The following is a 14,174-nucleotide window of genomic DNA, read 5'->3' as shown; positions in this document are numbered from 1 at the left end:
CTGGAGTCTTGTATGGTGAGCGTGCATAAAGGCCATTGCAGTTGAGTGCATTACTTATAGTTTTCTTTGAAACAATTGTACCTACTAATTCCCAGTGTTTCTGGAGCTCACCACAAGTGGTCCTTGGCTGTTGGACAACTCTGATAATTCTTTTAACTCATCTGTCAGAAATCTTGCGTGGAGCACCTGGTTGTGGCTGGTTTATAATGAAATTATGTTCTTTCCACTTCTGGACTATGGCCCCAACAGTGCTCACTGGAACATTCCAGTGAAGATCTTGGTACCTTGGTAATGAGACCTTTTTATGAGCCATCAGTTGGGAACTTGGGACTGAACTAGCTGATATTAAATTGCACTGACAAGGGGCAGGATTGCTTCCTTGTTCAAGATTTATTTTACCTGCTCTACACATATATACAGTACACATATACAGAGTATAAAATGTTTCTTCACACTTAAAATGATTATTACAATATGTTAATTTTTTTTCTTTTTCTTCCAAAGTAAAGCACTTAATATGACCACTACCAGTAGAGATGGCACCAAAATCCCAATGATGAGGCCCCGATTAGACGGTTGATGGCTGCACACTGCATCACTCTGCTGTGTTCCCTGTGTGATTGTTATCTGCCCCAAAGACTCACATCTGTAAAGGAGAGAATTATTATTATTATTATTATTATTATCATTATTATTATTATTATTATTATTGACATTATTTTTATATTTTTACTGCTTTTAGAAATACAATACAGTATACAATCACAATACAGAAATGTGACAATCATCTTATACTCACTTTGTATGTGGTTTGCAGTGCATAAATGAACCATCTGAATATGTCTCCTCTGGGCAGTCCTTACATACTGTATCCATTAAAGCTGTTCCTGTAAAGAATTAAATATTTTTCTGAATAAATTTCATAAAACTGTTAAAAATTAAAATTACCAGGTTACTCTACCAATCAAAAGTTTGTGGTTTACTTGGAAATTTCCTTGTTTTCCATGAAAACACACATGAAATTACTGTACATATAAAGTTAAAATGCTAACCATTCTGGTAGATGTATTGTCCAGGAAGGCAGGTAGAGCACTCTCTGGCTTTTCTGCAGCTCTCACCCTGAGTTTCTGTACAATAATATCCTGTCAAAGGCTCACAGAGTGCATCTGAAGTGGATGAACAATTATGCTTTACACGTACTCCATTACCTGAAAGAAAATTATACACATTACATAAAATATTGTATATCATTGTATATCAAGTATATTTCTAGCATGAAATTACAGGAATGAAAGGACGTCTTCACCTTCATCACACACAGCACAGGGGAGACATGCGGTCAGTCCGTTCGGGACATCGGTGTAGGTTGACCCAGTGCACACTTTACATTGTGTGCCAAATTGACTGTTGCAGTGTTTTAACACATGTTGACCTGGACAATAACATTTTATTTTCAAGCCTGTCTCATGCACATTATCCCACTGAATGTAGTCACTATATCCATGTAAATGATTTTCTACAAATGCTGTACAGATTTTCTACAAAAGGACAGTGAACATGATGTTTTCAAGAAGGAATAGCATTTTCCTTAAACAACAGTACTTCCTACTCCTCCTAATCTTCCAAAGGTAAATTGATATGTCATTATTTATTTAATTGTTTGTTTGTTTGTTTAATATTTAATACAATTTATTAGTATAATTTAATAATATAATTTAATAGTAGAAAGGGTTTTGCTTAAAATGTTTTGAATTGTCTATTGAATACATACTTTTTACTTCATATTTTATTAAAATTCTGGAACTATAACAAAAACAAATATTGAATCTGAATGTTTATTTTCCCCTTGCTGTAAGGCTTCAATATTTCAACGCTGCCTCGACCAAAGTACAAGTCTCAGTCAAATATGAAAAATAGGATTTAATAATTAGATAATAAAAATAAGGTTACCTACCAGGAGCACACATTGGACAGCATTCTCCATGAATTTCATACTCTGCAGTGTTGCATGCTGTGCAGCACATTGCACTGAGATTTAGTATTACTGAATATATGGCATATAAATGCATGCCAGATGTGGGACTTTTTTTGTACTGCAAGGTAGAAAACATCATCTGTGTGCTCAAGGACATCTGAAAAAAATATTATATCGATAACAATGAATATAAACTCAATTAACATCAAGCAAGGGTGGAGAAAATTTTCTTATAGATCAAAAAATATATTAGAGCAACTTGGTGGGAACGATAAGGCAAAATAACACTACACTACAAATAATAAGTCTAACATTTGAATAGTTTCAATGAATGAAGCCACAAACTAAACTCATTTAAAACGGACTAGCGTAATACTAGCATACTTTCATTTACACTTGGCTTTGTCCGACCAGACTTGAAAGACTTGTTCAGATTGTTGTGTCTGAAATTTAAGTGTTATTTAGCGCCACCTTGAAAAGCTCTCATCACACTTATAATATATTGATATATATTATAAGATAAAGGGAATCTACAACCTTTGATTTCACAAAACAAAAGAGAAAGAGAAGCTGAATGCACAAAGCAACATGCCTGATATATTTGGGCTGATATTTTCTGCAACATATCTTTTAAGATATATATTGTCCATTGCATTATGTTGTATGTTATGTTCAAATAAAATGCTGTGTATGAATAACTCTATAAATACAACCCTACAAACACTGTAAGTGGACTAGGTAAATAAGCAAGTAAATAATACTCTTTAAAAACACCAGATGGTACAGAGGTATAAAATATTTTAATAGTACATTTGTAAAATGTGAGAATCTTTCAGTTTAAGTGAGAATTCAAGCCAAAACAAAAACCCACACCGATGGAAAACACATCTACACAAGAACATACACAAACCTTTTACAGTTTACCCCCCAGTACAAAGTACAAATGTAACAGCTCAATTTACTCACTCACTCACCTCTTTGTCAAACACAGTACTTCCTGTCATGATGTTACTGATGTTTACTGCTAATCCATGCATTCAGCAAACCGCATGAGTCCAACAATATCAAGCTAGTCGTGAGAAACGTAGATCCAATATGGACACTGCCCAAAACTCTGAACATTCTGTGGTTTCAGTTGCACAGGAAACAAAAGTCTGTTTTTTTAGAGTAATGCCAAAAAAAACATAAACAGTAGTTTAACATGTTATCGTTGTAAAATCCTGGTCTGTCAAAGCATTGAGGCTCAGAATAAAAAAGAAAGAAAACCTTTTATAAGTGTATTTCTTTTTTCATGCTACATTTTGCTGTCATTTGTGTGCACGTTCCTCCACATAAAGTTGCATCTGTTGAAAGTAAGAATGTGGATAATTAAATGAGAAGCAGTATATGTTTTCCCACACTTCTGTCAAGATTTCTGCCTCATATTGCCTCTTTGAAATGTGACTATGTTGTGTATGGTTATGAAAATGATCTGTACTATGTCTGAAGTCATCGTTTTTATAGGAATGAGTCTGGGCTCCTGCATGAGGACTTCGTGTTCATCTGCAACAATCCAGGGAAATCCTGCATATACACACAGACCTGTTTAACTTCACATATAATACAGGGACACAGGCGATCACTCGAATTCTAATCTCAAGACACTGTGGCATTTTTGTGGCTAGATTATTTGACCAGGGAGCATGTGTAAAATAATAAGAAACTATGATGTCCTGTTGTAGATATCTGCATTCAATCTGAGTAGACAATAGTAATATGGAGCATAATTTATTATTATTATGAATAATATTAGATAGGGCTCAGTTTTTTTTTTTTTTTTTACAGAAATAGAAACAAGATCACAGAACACACACACACACTCATGCACATACAAAGCTGGGCAACATCAACTACGAAACAAGATGTCCTCCTGTAGATATCTGCATTTAATGTGAGTAGGCAATAGTAATATGGAGCATAGTTTATTATTATTATGCTCTTGAGCCTTACCTAATAGACAGCAAAGGAAATGTTTGTGTTGCTCTGCTGTATGACATTTCTTATTTTTATAAATTATAAATTAGTCATCCAAATCTTATTTTGCTTGATGATTCACCAAATATAAACTGGATAATAGTATAAGGCACTGATGCATGTCTAGGAATAATAATGCATTTCAGTGTTTATATGTATACACACACAAAACAATCTTTCCCAGGCTTTAAGAATGCTTTGTGTATAAAAAGGGAACCCATCCTCTTCTGGCATTATAAATGTTACATCTTTCACTGTATACTGTAAAGGTAACAGTACTTAGAGTGTTAAAAGGATGTTCACTATTGTGAATTTGAGCTCTGAGATGAGCACAGGACAGTCTTTGTGATTACAGCAGCAATTTGTAGAAGATACAACTTCAGTTATATCAACTGCAGCTTGACATTGATGTCTCATGCTGTTCATGAGTCGACTTATTGTCTGCTGAGGCACGGCATTCCACTCTTCTTGAAGAGCAGCCCTCAGGTCATTGAGGTTCTGGGGTGCAGGGTTACGAGCCTCTACACAGCGACTCAGCTGATCCCGTAGGTTTTCTATGGGATTCAGGTCTGGAGAAAGTGCAGGCCACTCCATTTGAGGTACCCCAGCCTCCAGCAGCCGTTCCCTAATGATGCGACCTCGATGAGCTGGAGCATTGTCGTCCATGAAGATGAAATTAGGCCTGTGTTGTTCATGCAGAGGCACAATGACTGGATTAATGATGTTATTCGGGTAGTATTGGCTTGTCACTGTACCATTCACAAGATGTAGGGTAGTTCTGTATTGAGTAGACACACCTGCCCAGACTGTAACACCACCACAACAGTGGCTGATGCATAGCACTCTCCTTGACGTCGGCCATCATTTCTGCTCAACGTGAATTGACTTTCATCAGAGAACAGCACTGAGGCCCACTGGTCCCTCATTCAGCGTAAATGCTCCCTGGCCCTACGCCTGTGCCTGGTGGTGTGGTCAGGTACCCTTGCAGGTCATCTATCACGCAGACCACGCTGATGTAAACAGTTTCGAATGGTCTGACGTGACACTTGGGTGCCTCTCACCTCCCTTAAATGTGCCTGGAGTTGAGTGGCATTCATCATCCGGTTCCGCAGGGCACTGTTCACAATGAAGCAGTCATCAACATGGGATGTGGCCAAAGGACGTCCAATTCTATGCCTTTCTGTGACTCTTCCAGTCTCTCTGTATCTCTGTCACAACCTGCTGATCAGGGATGTTTCTTCAATGTTTTCAATGTTCTTCAATGTTTCTTCCCAGTCAAAATGATTTTATAGCATTAAATTAATAAAATATTTCTTTTTAAAACATAATAAAGTAATTAGAACGACACTCAGCAGTATCAGTGGCAACAAAATCCCAATAATGAGGCCCAGATGAGATGCTTTATGGCTGCAAACTGTATCACTTGACTGTGTTCCCTGTTCAGTTATTATCTGCCCGAGAGATTCACAACTGTAAAGAAGAGAAATCATTTTCACTGCATTTAGAAATAGAGGTTATAATACAAAAAAAGTGGCAATCATTTTATCCTCACTTTGTATGTGGTTTGCAGTGCATAAATGAACCATCTGAATATGTCTCCTCTGGGCAGTCCTTACATACTGTATCTGTTAAAGCTGTTCCTGTAAAGAATTACATATTTGCTGAATAAATTTCGTAAAACTGTTTGACTGAATACAGAGGAATTTGAATTCAACAGGTTACTCTATATATACTCTGTATATTACAGATAATGTTAAAATGCTCACCGTTCTGGTAGATGTATTGTCCAGGAAGGCAGGTGGAGTGCTCTCTGGCTTTTCTGCAGCTCTCACCCTGAGTTTCTGTACAATAATATCCTGACAAAGGCTCACAGAGTGCATCTGAAGTGTATGAACACTTATGCTTTACATGTAATCCATTACCTGAAAGAAAATTATACACATTACATAAAATATTCAATATTATTCATTAGCTATTTTAAAAGAGGTTTTCATGTGTTAAGTTACAGGAATGGCAGGAATGAACATGTCTTCACCTTCATCACACACAGCACAGGGGAGACATGCGGTCAGTCCGTTCGGGACATCGGTGTAGGTTGATCCAGAGCACACTTTACACTGCGTGCCTGATTGACTGTCGCAGTGTTTAAACACATGGTGACCTGGACAATAACATTTTATTTTCAAGCCTGTCTCATGCACATTATGCCACTGAATGTAGTCACTATATCCATGTAAATGATTTTCTACAAATGCTGAAGGACAGTGAACATGGTGTTTTCAAGAAGGAATAACATTTTCCTCAAACAACAGTGCTTCCTACTCCTCCTAATCTTCCAAAGGTAAATTGATGATATGTCATTATTTATTTAATTGTTTGTTCGTTTAATATTTAATACCATTTATTAGTATAATTTAATAATATAATTTATTTGTAGAAAGTGCTTCAAATGTTTTGAATTGTCTATTGAATACATACTTTTTACTTCATATTTTTTATCAATTCTGGAAGCATAACAAAAACATGTTGAATCTGAATGTTTATTTTCCCTCGCTGTAAAGCTTCAATATTTCAACATTGCCTCAAACAAAGTACAAGTCTCAGTCAAATAAGAAAAATAGGATTTAATAATTACCGTAGATAATACAAATAAGGTTACCTACCAGGAGCACACATTGGACAGCATTCTCCATGAATTTCATACTCTGCAGTGTTGCATGTTGTGCAGCACATTCCACTGAGATTTAGTATTACTGAATATATGGCATATATTCTTTTTACTTGCCAGATGTGGAGCATGCCAGATGTAGGACTTTTTTTGTACTGCAAGGTAGAAAACATCATATCTGTGATCAAATACACCTGAATAAAATATTATATAAATAACAATGAATATAAACTCAATTAACATCAAGTACATAAAGGGAGGGTGGAGATAGATACACTATATTGCCAAAAGTATTCGCTCACCCATCCAAATAATCAGAATCAGGTGTTCCAATCACTTCCATGGCCACAGGTGTATAAAATCAAGCACCTAGGCATGCAGACTGTTTTTACAAACATTTGTGAAAGAATGGGTCGCTCTCAGGAGCTCAGTGAATTCCAGCGTGGAACTGTGATAGGATGCCACCTGTGCAACAAATCCAGTCGTGAAATTTCCTCGCTCCTAAATATTCCACAGTCAACTGTCAGCTGTATTATAAGAACGTGGAAGTGTTTGGGAACGACAGCAACTCAGCCACGAAGTGGTAGGCCATGTAAACTGACGGAGTGGGGTCAGCGGATGCTGAGGCGCATAGTGCGAAGAGGTCGCCAACTTTCTGCAGAGTCAATCGCTACAGAACTCCAAACTTCATGTGGCCTTCAGATTAGCTCAAGAACAGTGCGCAGAGAGCTTCATGGAATGGGTTTCCATGGCCGAGCAGCTGCATCCAAGCCATACATCACCAAGTGCAATGCAAAGCGTCGGATGCAGTGGTGTAAAGCACGCCGCCACTGGACTCTAGAGCAGTGGAGACGCGTTCTCTGGAGTGACGAATCGCGCTTCTCCATCTGGCAATCTGATGGACGAGTCTGGGTTTGGCGGTTGCCAGGAGAACGGTACTTGTCTGACTGCATTGTGCCAAGTGTAAAGTTTGGTGGAGGGGGGATTATGGTGTGGGGTTGTTTTTCAGGAGCTGGGCTTGGCCCCTTAGTTCCAGTGAAAGGAACTCTGAATGCTTCAGCATACCAAGACATTTTGGACAATTCCATGCTCCCAACTTTGTGGGAACAGTTTGGAGCTGGCCCCTTCCTCTTCCAACATGACTGTGCACCAGTGCACAAAACAAGGTCCATAAAGACATGGATGACAGAGTCTGGTGTGGATGAACTTGACTGGCCTGCACAGAGTCCTGACCTCAACCCGATAGAACACCTTTGGGATGAATTAGAGCGGAGACTGAGAGCCAGGCCTTCTCGTCCAAATGCGCTTCTGGAAGAATGGTCAAAAATTCCCATAAACACACTCCTAAACCTTGTGGACAGCCTTCCCAGAAGAGTTGAAGCTGTTATAGCTACAAAGGGTGGACCGACGTCATATTGAACCCTATGGATTAGGAATGGGATGTCACTTAAGTTCATATCCAAGTCAAGGCAGGTGAGCGAATACTTTTGGCAATATAGTGTATATCTTATAGATCACAGAAACAATAAAATATTAGAGCAACTTGCTGGGAACAATAAGGCAAAATAACACTACACTACAAATAATAAGTCTAACATTTGAATAGTTTCAGTGAATGAATGAATGAATGAAGCCACAAACTAAACTCATTTAAAACGGACTAGCGTAATACTAGCATACCGTTACTTACACGTGCCTTTGTCCCGCCAGACTTGAACTAATGTCTTGTTCAGATTGTGTCTGAAAATCTAAATGTTATTTAGCGCCACCTTGTGGACTCGAGCTCTCATCACACTTATGATCATTTCAGCATAGATAACACTGTAATTAATCATTTCGGTGCTTACAGTGTGTTACGAAAGTTACGAAATATTTCTTGAAATACTAAATACCTGCTTCAAGTGAGGTTTAATGGCTTTGTCCATGGAAAAGTAATTTCTACAAACAAAGCTTAACACACAAGTAGAGAATGATCAAAATTATAGCTATAACTATGTCCTAAATTGCATTTCTGGTATTATTTGTGGTCTCACTTTCTCTAACACTTCTTTATTTCACTTTCAATGTTCACAAAGATCATTACATCTGTATTTCCTTATCTGTATTAAAAGATATAGCATATGCATGCAATGGAGGAGGAGAAGGTTCACAAGTTTCAGTTAAGCTACAGCATGGTGATGGAAGAACTCTGTAGGCTTGAAAGCATCAACTAGACACTGTTGGAAGAGTTGGCAGAGAGTAACACAAACTACAACCTCAACCCTAACCACAAATAAAAACAGCAGGCTTCAAAAAGTTTCAAAAAAGAAATAAACAGAACATTTAACAATATTTTACACTGTCTTAGTATCTATAGAGATTTTTTAAAGCAGCCTAACACATAGCTCAGAGCCATTTCCTGGAATATTTCACACTTCTTCTGAATAGAAAGCGAGACAAAAAATGTCAATATTTTTACTTCTGCTTATCATTGTTCATATAAACATCAAATAATATATATTCTCTTATATAGATTAAAGCTGAATATACATATTTTGGAAGTAAATTAGCAGTCATTACCATCTGCTGAACAAATGTATGCGTAAAATTTGAAAAAATAAAAAACAGCCTGGGTTTTATGGTTTCGTTTATTGTAAGCATTTCCAACACACACCTGCAGATGTGTAGCTTTGCAAAGGTGTGAAGAAAGTTTGCAACATGAACATGGGTGTATGAAACCCATGGGTGTAAATTCTTGTAAAAGGTTTTAGTATACTGCAAGTACATTTTCAAAAGGGAAATTATTGTTCCGATGTTGATGTGGATGTGATACACAGAAGAAATTCCACTTCTGTTTAATGTGAAATTGTGGAAGTCCCAAATTACCACCCAAGCAACCCACTACATCCCCATTTATTTAAAGAAGTGTCTGACATTAAATAATAAACAGGCAGTGTACTGTGCACCAGAGAGACCAGCTTTGAGTGATTCTGCATTTACACTATATTGCCAAATGTTTTGGGACACACCTCCAAATCAAGGGGCCAAGCCCAACCCCACCAAGTGTTGTTTTTCAGGGGTTGGGCTTGGCCCCTTAGTTCCAGTATAAGGAACTCTTAATGCTTCAGCATGTATATATATACACATATACATACATACAATGTAATTTACAAGGTAGTTTAAAGGGCCCTTTCTTTGCTTACCATTCTCTCTCCATATAGAAAGTAAAGAAGGTACATATAGAGCACACAGGGCACATACTTTGACATGCACTGCCTCCCTGAACATTGATGCAGTCCAAGTACACCACTTCATGGCAAAGGTAATCCCTAAACCTCTTTCAGCAGAAAACTGCAACAATATTTCATGAGGAACATGACAAAGTTGTTGTTGACCTGGCCTCTAAATTCTCCAGATCTCAATCTGATCAATCCTCTGTGGGATGTGCTGGACAAATAAATCCAATCCAAGGAGACCCCATCTAACAACTAACAGGGCTTGGCAATTAGGCAAGTGGTTTTAATGTTATGTCTAATCAGAGTGTATATAATTACTGCTAACCATATTAGACTCAACAACAAACCGTAGGTTAATTTGTTTTGATGTTTTATCTTTTAATGAATATTTAGTATGAACACTAGTGAGATATATATTGTCCATTTAATCTAGATTTGTAATTTTATTTGGTATTTTGTAAGAATAATTACCTAGCATGAATTGCATTATGTTGCAAGCCTTCATTTTATGTTCAAATATAATGCTATGTATGAACAACTCTGTATAGATACAACCATTCAAACATTTTAAGTGGACTAAGTAAACAAGTAAGTAAGTAAGTAAATAATTGCACAATAGTGTACATGTGGGCACTTTAAAAACACCAGATGGTACAGAGGTATAAAATATTTTAATAGGACATTGGTAAAATGTGAGAATCTTTCAGTTTAAGTGAGAATTCAAGCCAAAAAACAAAAACCCACACTGGGGGGGGGGACATATTTGCATAAGAACATACACACACTTTTTACAGTTTACCCCCCAATACAAAGTGCAAATGTAACAGCTCAAATTACTCACTCACTCACTTTTTGGTCAAACAGAGTACTTCCTGTCATGATGTTACTGATGTTTACCGCTAATCCAATAACAATATCAAGCCAGTCATGAGAAACGTAGATTCAATATGTACACCAACCACAACTCCACAACAATTTTGTAAATGAGCTGCACAGGAACCAAAACAGGAAGTTTGGTCATTTTAGAGTAGTGCCAAAAAAAACATAAAACATAAACAGTAGTTTAACATTTTATCATTGTAAAATCCTGGTATTTCAAACCATTGAGGCTCAGAACAACAAAGAAAGAAAACCTTTTAAAAGTGTATTTTTTTTTCATGCTACATTTTGCTGTCCTTTGTGTGCACTTTCCTCCTCATAAAGTTGTTTTTCCACACTTTTGTCAAGATTACTGCCTCACTGCCTCTTTGAAATGTGACTATGTTGCATATGGTTATGAAAATTACCTTTACTATGTCTGAGGTCATCGTTTTCAGAGGAATGAGTCTGAGCTCCTGCATGAGGACTTCCTGCTCATCTGCAACAATCCAGGGAAAGTCCTGCATACACACAGAGACATGTTTTACTTCATGCTAGGTTTTATTTTACACATGCTATTTGATTGCTGCCAAGTATCAATTAAAAAAAAGTAAAATATGGTAGTTTAGAAATATAAGAATGTACGATCCCTGAACAAAGCATTAATAATAACTGCAAACACTGAAAACACAGCTGTATGGTGCATAGTGGAGGTTTGTGTTTGACTTGTTAAACACTATGACACTCGATTTGGCCAGCACAATCACTAAACCTAAGTCTAATACATTATTATTAAATCTCAAAACACTCAAATTCTAATCTCAAGGCACTGGTGGCATTTCTGTGACTAAATTATTTAACCAGAGAGCATGTGTTAGTGTAAAATAATAAGAAACTAAGATGTCTTGTTATTATATCTGCATTTAATCTGAGTAGGCAACAGTAATATGGAGCAGAGTTTAATAATAATAATAAAAATAATAATAAAACTTTATCCTGACCTTGATCACCTGAACTTTCTCCATGTTTCTAGTGGCAGATTCTCTGGTATAAACCAGAACAGTAAATGTACATGCTGTGATGAAGAGGAAGACAGAAAATTCAGAACTGTCCATTACCTAAAAGTCACATAAGTACACTTTATTTCACATTAGCACTTTAATAATTAATTACATAAAGACACAGGAAGGAGATATAACTGTTGTACACTATTTTCAAAAACTTCATTAAATCCAATTTCCCAAACTCTCAGCAACATTTGTTGGTCAAATGTATGGAATGCATTCACAATTCAATATCAAGCACTACATTAAGCTGTATCACAATCTATAATTCATGCTCTACAAGGCCTTGTGTATAATTATATATACTAAAATTCTGAAAAATAATGAAAAATGAATCTCAATGATTGCATGCTGTGGAAATTACATGTGTACATTTGTCAGTCATAGTACAAGATGATGCTTGTTGAACATTTCCTATAAACTAGAGCAGGATTTTTATGCTGTTGATGCTAATCTCACTGTGGTTAGCACGTTTGCCTCACACCTCCAGCGTCCTGGGTTTGAGTCCCGCTCTCTGTGTGTGTGTGGAATTTGCATGTTCTCCCCGTGCTTGGTGGGTTTCCTCCCACAGTCCAAAGACATATTTTAGGCTGATAGGAGTCTCTAAATTGCCCGTAGTGTGTGAATGAGTGTGTGTGTGTGTGTGCCCTGCGATGTGTTGGCACTTCGTCCAGGGTGCATCCTGCCTTGATACCTAATGACACCTGAGATAGGCACAGGCTGCCTGTGACCCGAGGATAGATCGGATAAGTGGTACAGACAATGAAATAAAAAAAAAAATTGGTATTTTGGTTTTTTAAAACAATAATATTACTTTTATTACTTATATAGTCTAAATTAGGGTTTTCATTGCATTCTTTTTTAAGAAGACATAATACCTTATCATCCATTACAATTGCATATTCTCTGGGTCTAACTGGGATTTTAAATTTGTCAAGAAACTCTGTGTATGATAAAAAGCCTCCATCATTATTCATGACTCGCAGAGCCGGATCATTGACTGATTCAGCTGAGACTCTTACGTTTAGTCTCAGCACCTGAGAGTGCACAAGTGTGTGAGCTGACATTCTTAAATGCCAATTTATTGGCAAAGCACTTTATGTATATAGTTGTACTTTTTGCCCATTTTGAATTTTTGTTCAGTTTCGTTGTTTTATTCCTTATTTAAAATATTTATTTTTAGTCCATTTGGATACTTTTACATTTAACATATTTAATTTTTGGATAACAACTGATTTGCACATTTTTTATTTTAATTTTTCTGTTAATGTGTGTGTGTGTGTGTTTGTGTGTGTGTTTGTATGGCACTTTAAAATAAATTTTTCCTGCACTGGTATCGTAAGTCTTGATTCTTTTTAATTTACACAGGGACATGTTTATCGTCCCTGTCAGTGGCGGAACAAGCGCACATTGCATCCTGGGGCAAACGTGAACGTTCGGTTGGTTACCCATCATGCAATAGTCAAAGATTTTCTAAAAATTTGCAATTACTATTACATTCACGCCATAACATAACAGTACATAACTATACTCAATAAATTATTATAGCATATAATCACCTGCATTAATTCCACCATTCAATTACTATAGGGTGAAAAAAAAAATCACCACCACTATTTCCCAGCATGATTAGAGTTTGCACAGGAAACGAGAGCTATTAAAGAATCACTAGGTGCGTTTACATGGACACTTGTAATACGATCATAACAGGACTAGAAGCACAATCAGATTAAAAAAGTGTCATGTAAACACGTCAATCGGATGGAATTTGCCACATCCGATTAAAATTTCAATCGGATGGTAAGGGGTGGTTTAAACCATTTTTAGTCCGATCGAGAGGACATGTAAACACTTAATCGGATGGAATATGTTCCTGGAAAGTTCTGCGTATGTGTAATGACGTATGACGTACGGATGTTGATACGAATGACGTATGATGTACGGATGTTCCACGTCAAAAGATCTAATCCGACTCTAATCATGTGTCATGTAAACGCGCATAACAATCTGATTACTTTATACCGCGTTCATGTAAACGCTGCGATCTGATTGCATTCTGATTTCTGATTGAATTCAGTCCGATCTGATTAAAAAGTGTCCATGTAAACGCACCTACTGACTCATTGACTCAAAAGGAATCACTGACTCGATTCATTTCAATAGGTGTTTACATGGACACTTTTTAATCAGATCGGACTGAATTCAATCAGATTGATGAATCTGATCGCGGCGTTTACATGAACGTGGTATAAAGTAATCAGATTGTTATGCACGTTTACATGACACATGATTAGAATCGGATTAGATCTTTTGACATGCGCACAGTCCACGAAAACAGGATTCCCGCCGTAACATCCGTACGTCATACGTCATTGCACATA

General features: G+C 36.9%; 2 protein-coding genes across 6 annotated transcripts; both read right to left on the bottom strand.

Annotated features, from left to right (window-relative positions):
• Positions 1-321: 321 nt before the first annotated feature.
• Positions 322-2,979, bottom strand: LOC131353319 (tumor necrosis factor receptor superfamily member 14-like). Its single transcript, XM_058390268.1, has 5 exons — positions 2,950-2,979; positions 1,307-1,538; positions 1,053-1,208; positions 800-887; positions 322-646 (listed from the first exon to the last, which is right to left on the bottom strand). Exons 1-5 carry the CDS (start codon positions 2,977-2,979, stop codon positions 478-480), a joined length of 675 nt encoding a protein of 224 aa, XP_058246251.1. The 3' UTR covers positions 322-477.
• Positions 1,996-13,357, bottom strand: LOC131353013 (tumor necrosis factor receptor superfamily member 14-like). 5 transcript variants are annotated; one of them, XR_009204578.1, is made up of 9 exons: positions 11,731-13,357; positions 11,158-11,250; positions 6,652-6,811; positions 6,024-6,149; positions 5,755-5,910; positions 5,541-5,628; positions 3,242-5,458; positions 2,950-3,129; positions 1,996-2,132 (listed from the first exon to the last, which is right to left on the bottom strand). XR_009204578.1 is itself a non-coding variant. In XM_058389674.1 (7 exons), exons 1-7 carry the CDS (start codon positions 11,842-11,844, stop codon positions 5,275-5,277), a joined length of 921 nt encoding a protein of 306 aa, XP_058245657.1. In that variant the 5' UTR covers positions 11,845-13,357; the 3' UTR covers positions 2,169-5,274. The 5 variants fall into 5 exon arrangements, 1 of the variants encoding a protein (XP_058245657.1); XR_009204579.1 differs by having other exon boundaries at positions 2,950-3,098; XR_009204577.1 differs by having other exon boundaries at positions 2,950-5,458.
• Between the last annotated feature and the right edge of the window lie 817 nt (positions 13,358-14,174).

The sequence above is a fragment of the Hemibagrus wyckioides genome, linkage group LG05 (assembly GCF_019097595.1).
Source record: "Hemibagrus wyckioides isolate EC202008001 linkage group LG05, SWU_Hwy_1.0, whole genome shotgun sequence".
Lineage (NCBI taxonomy): Eukaryota > Metazoa > Chordata > Actinopteri > Siluriformes > Bagridae > Hemibagrus > Hemibagrus wyckioides.
The sequence above is the reverse complement of the archived record's forward strand: the minus strand, read 5'-3'. Positions and strand labels throughout refer to the sequence as shown.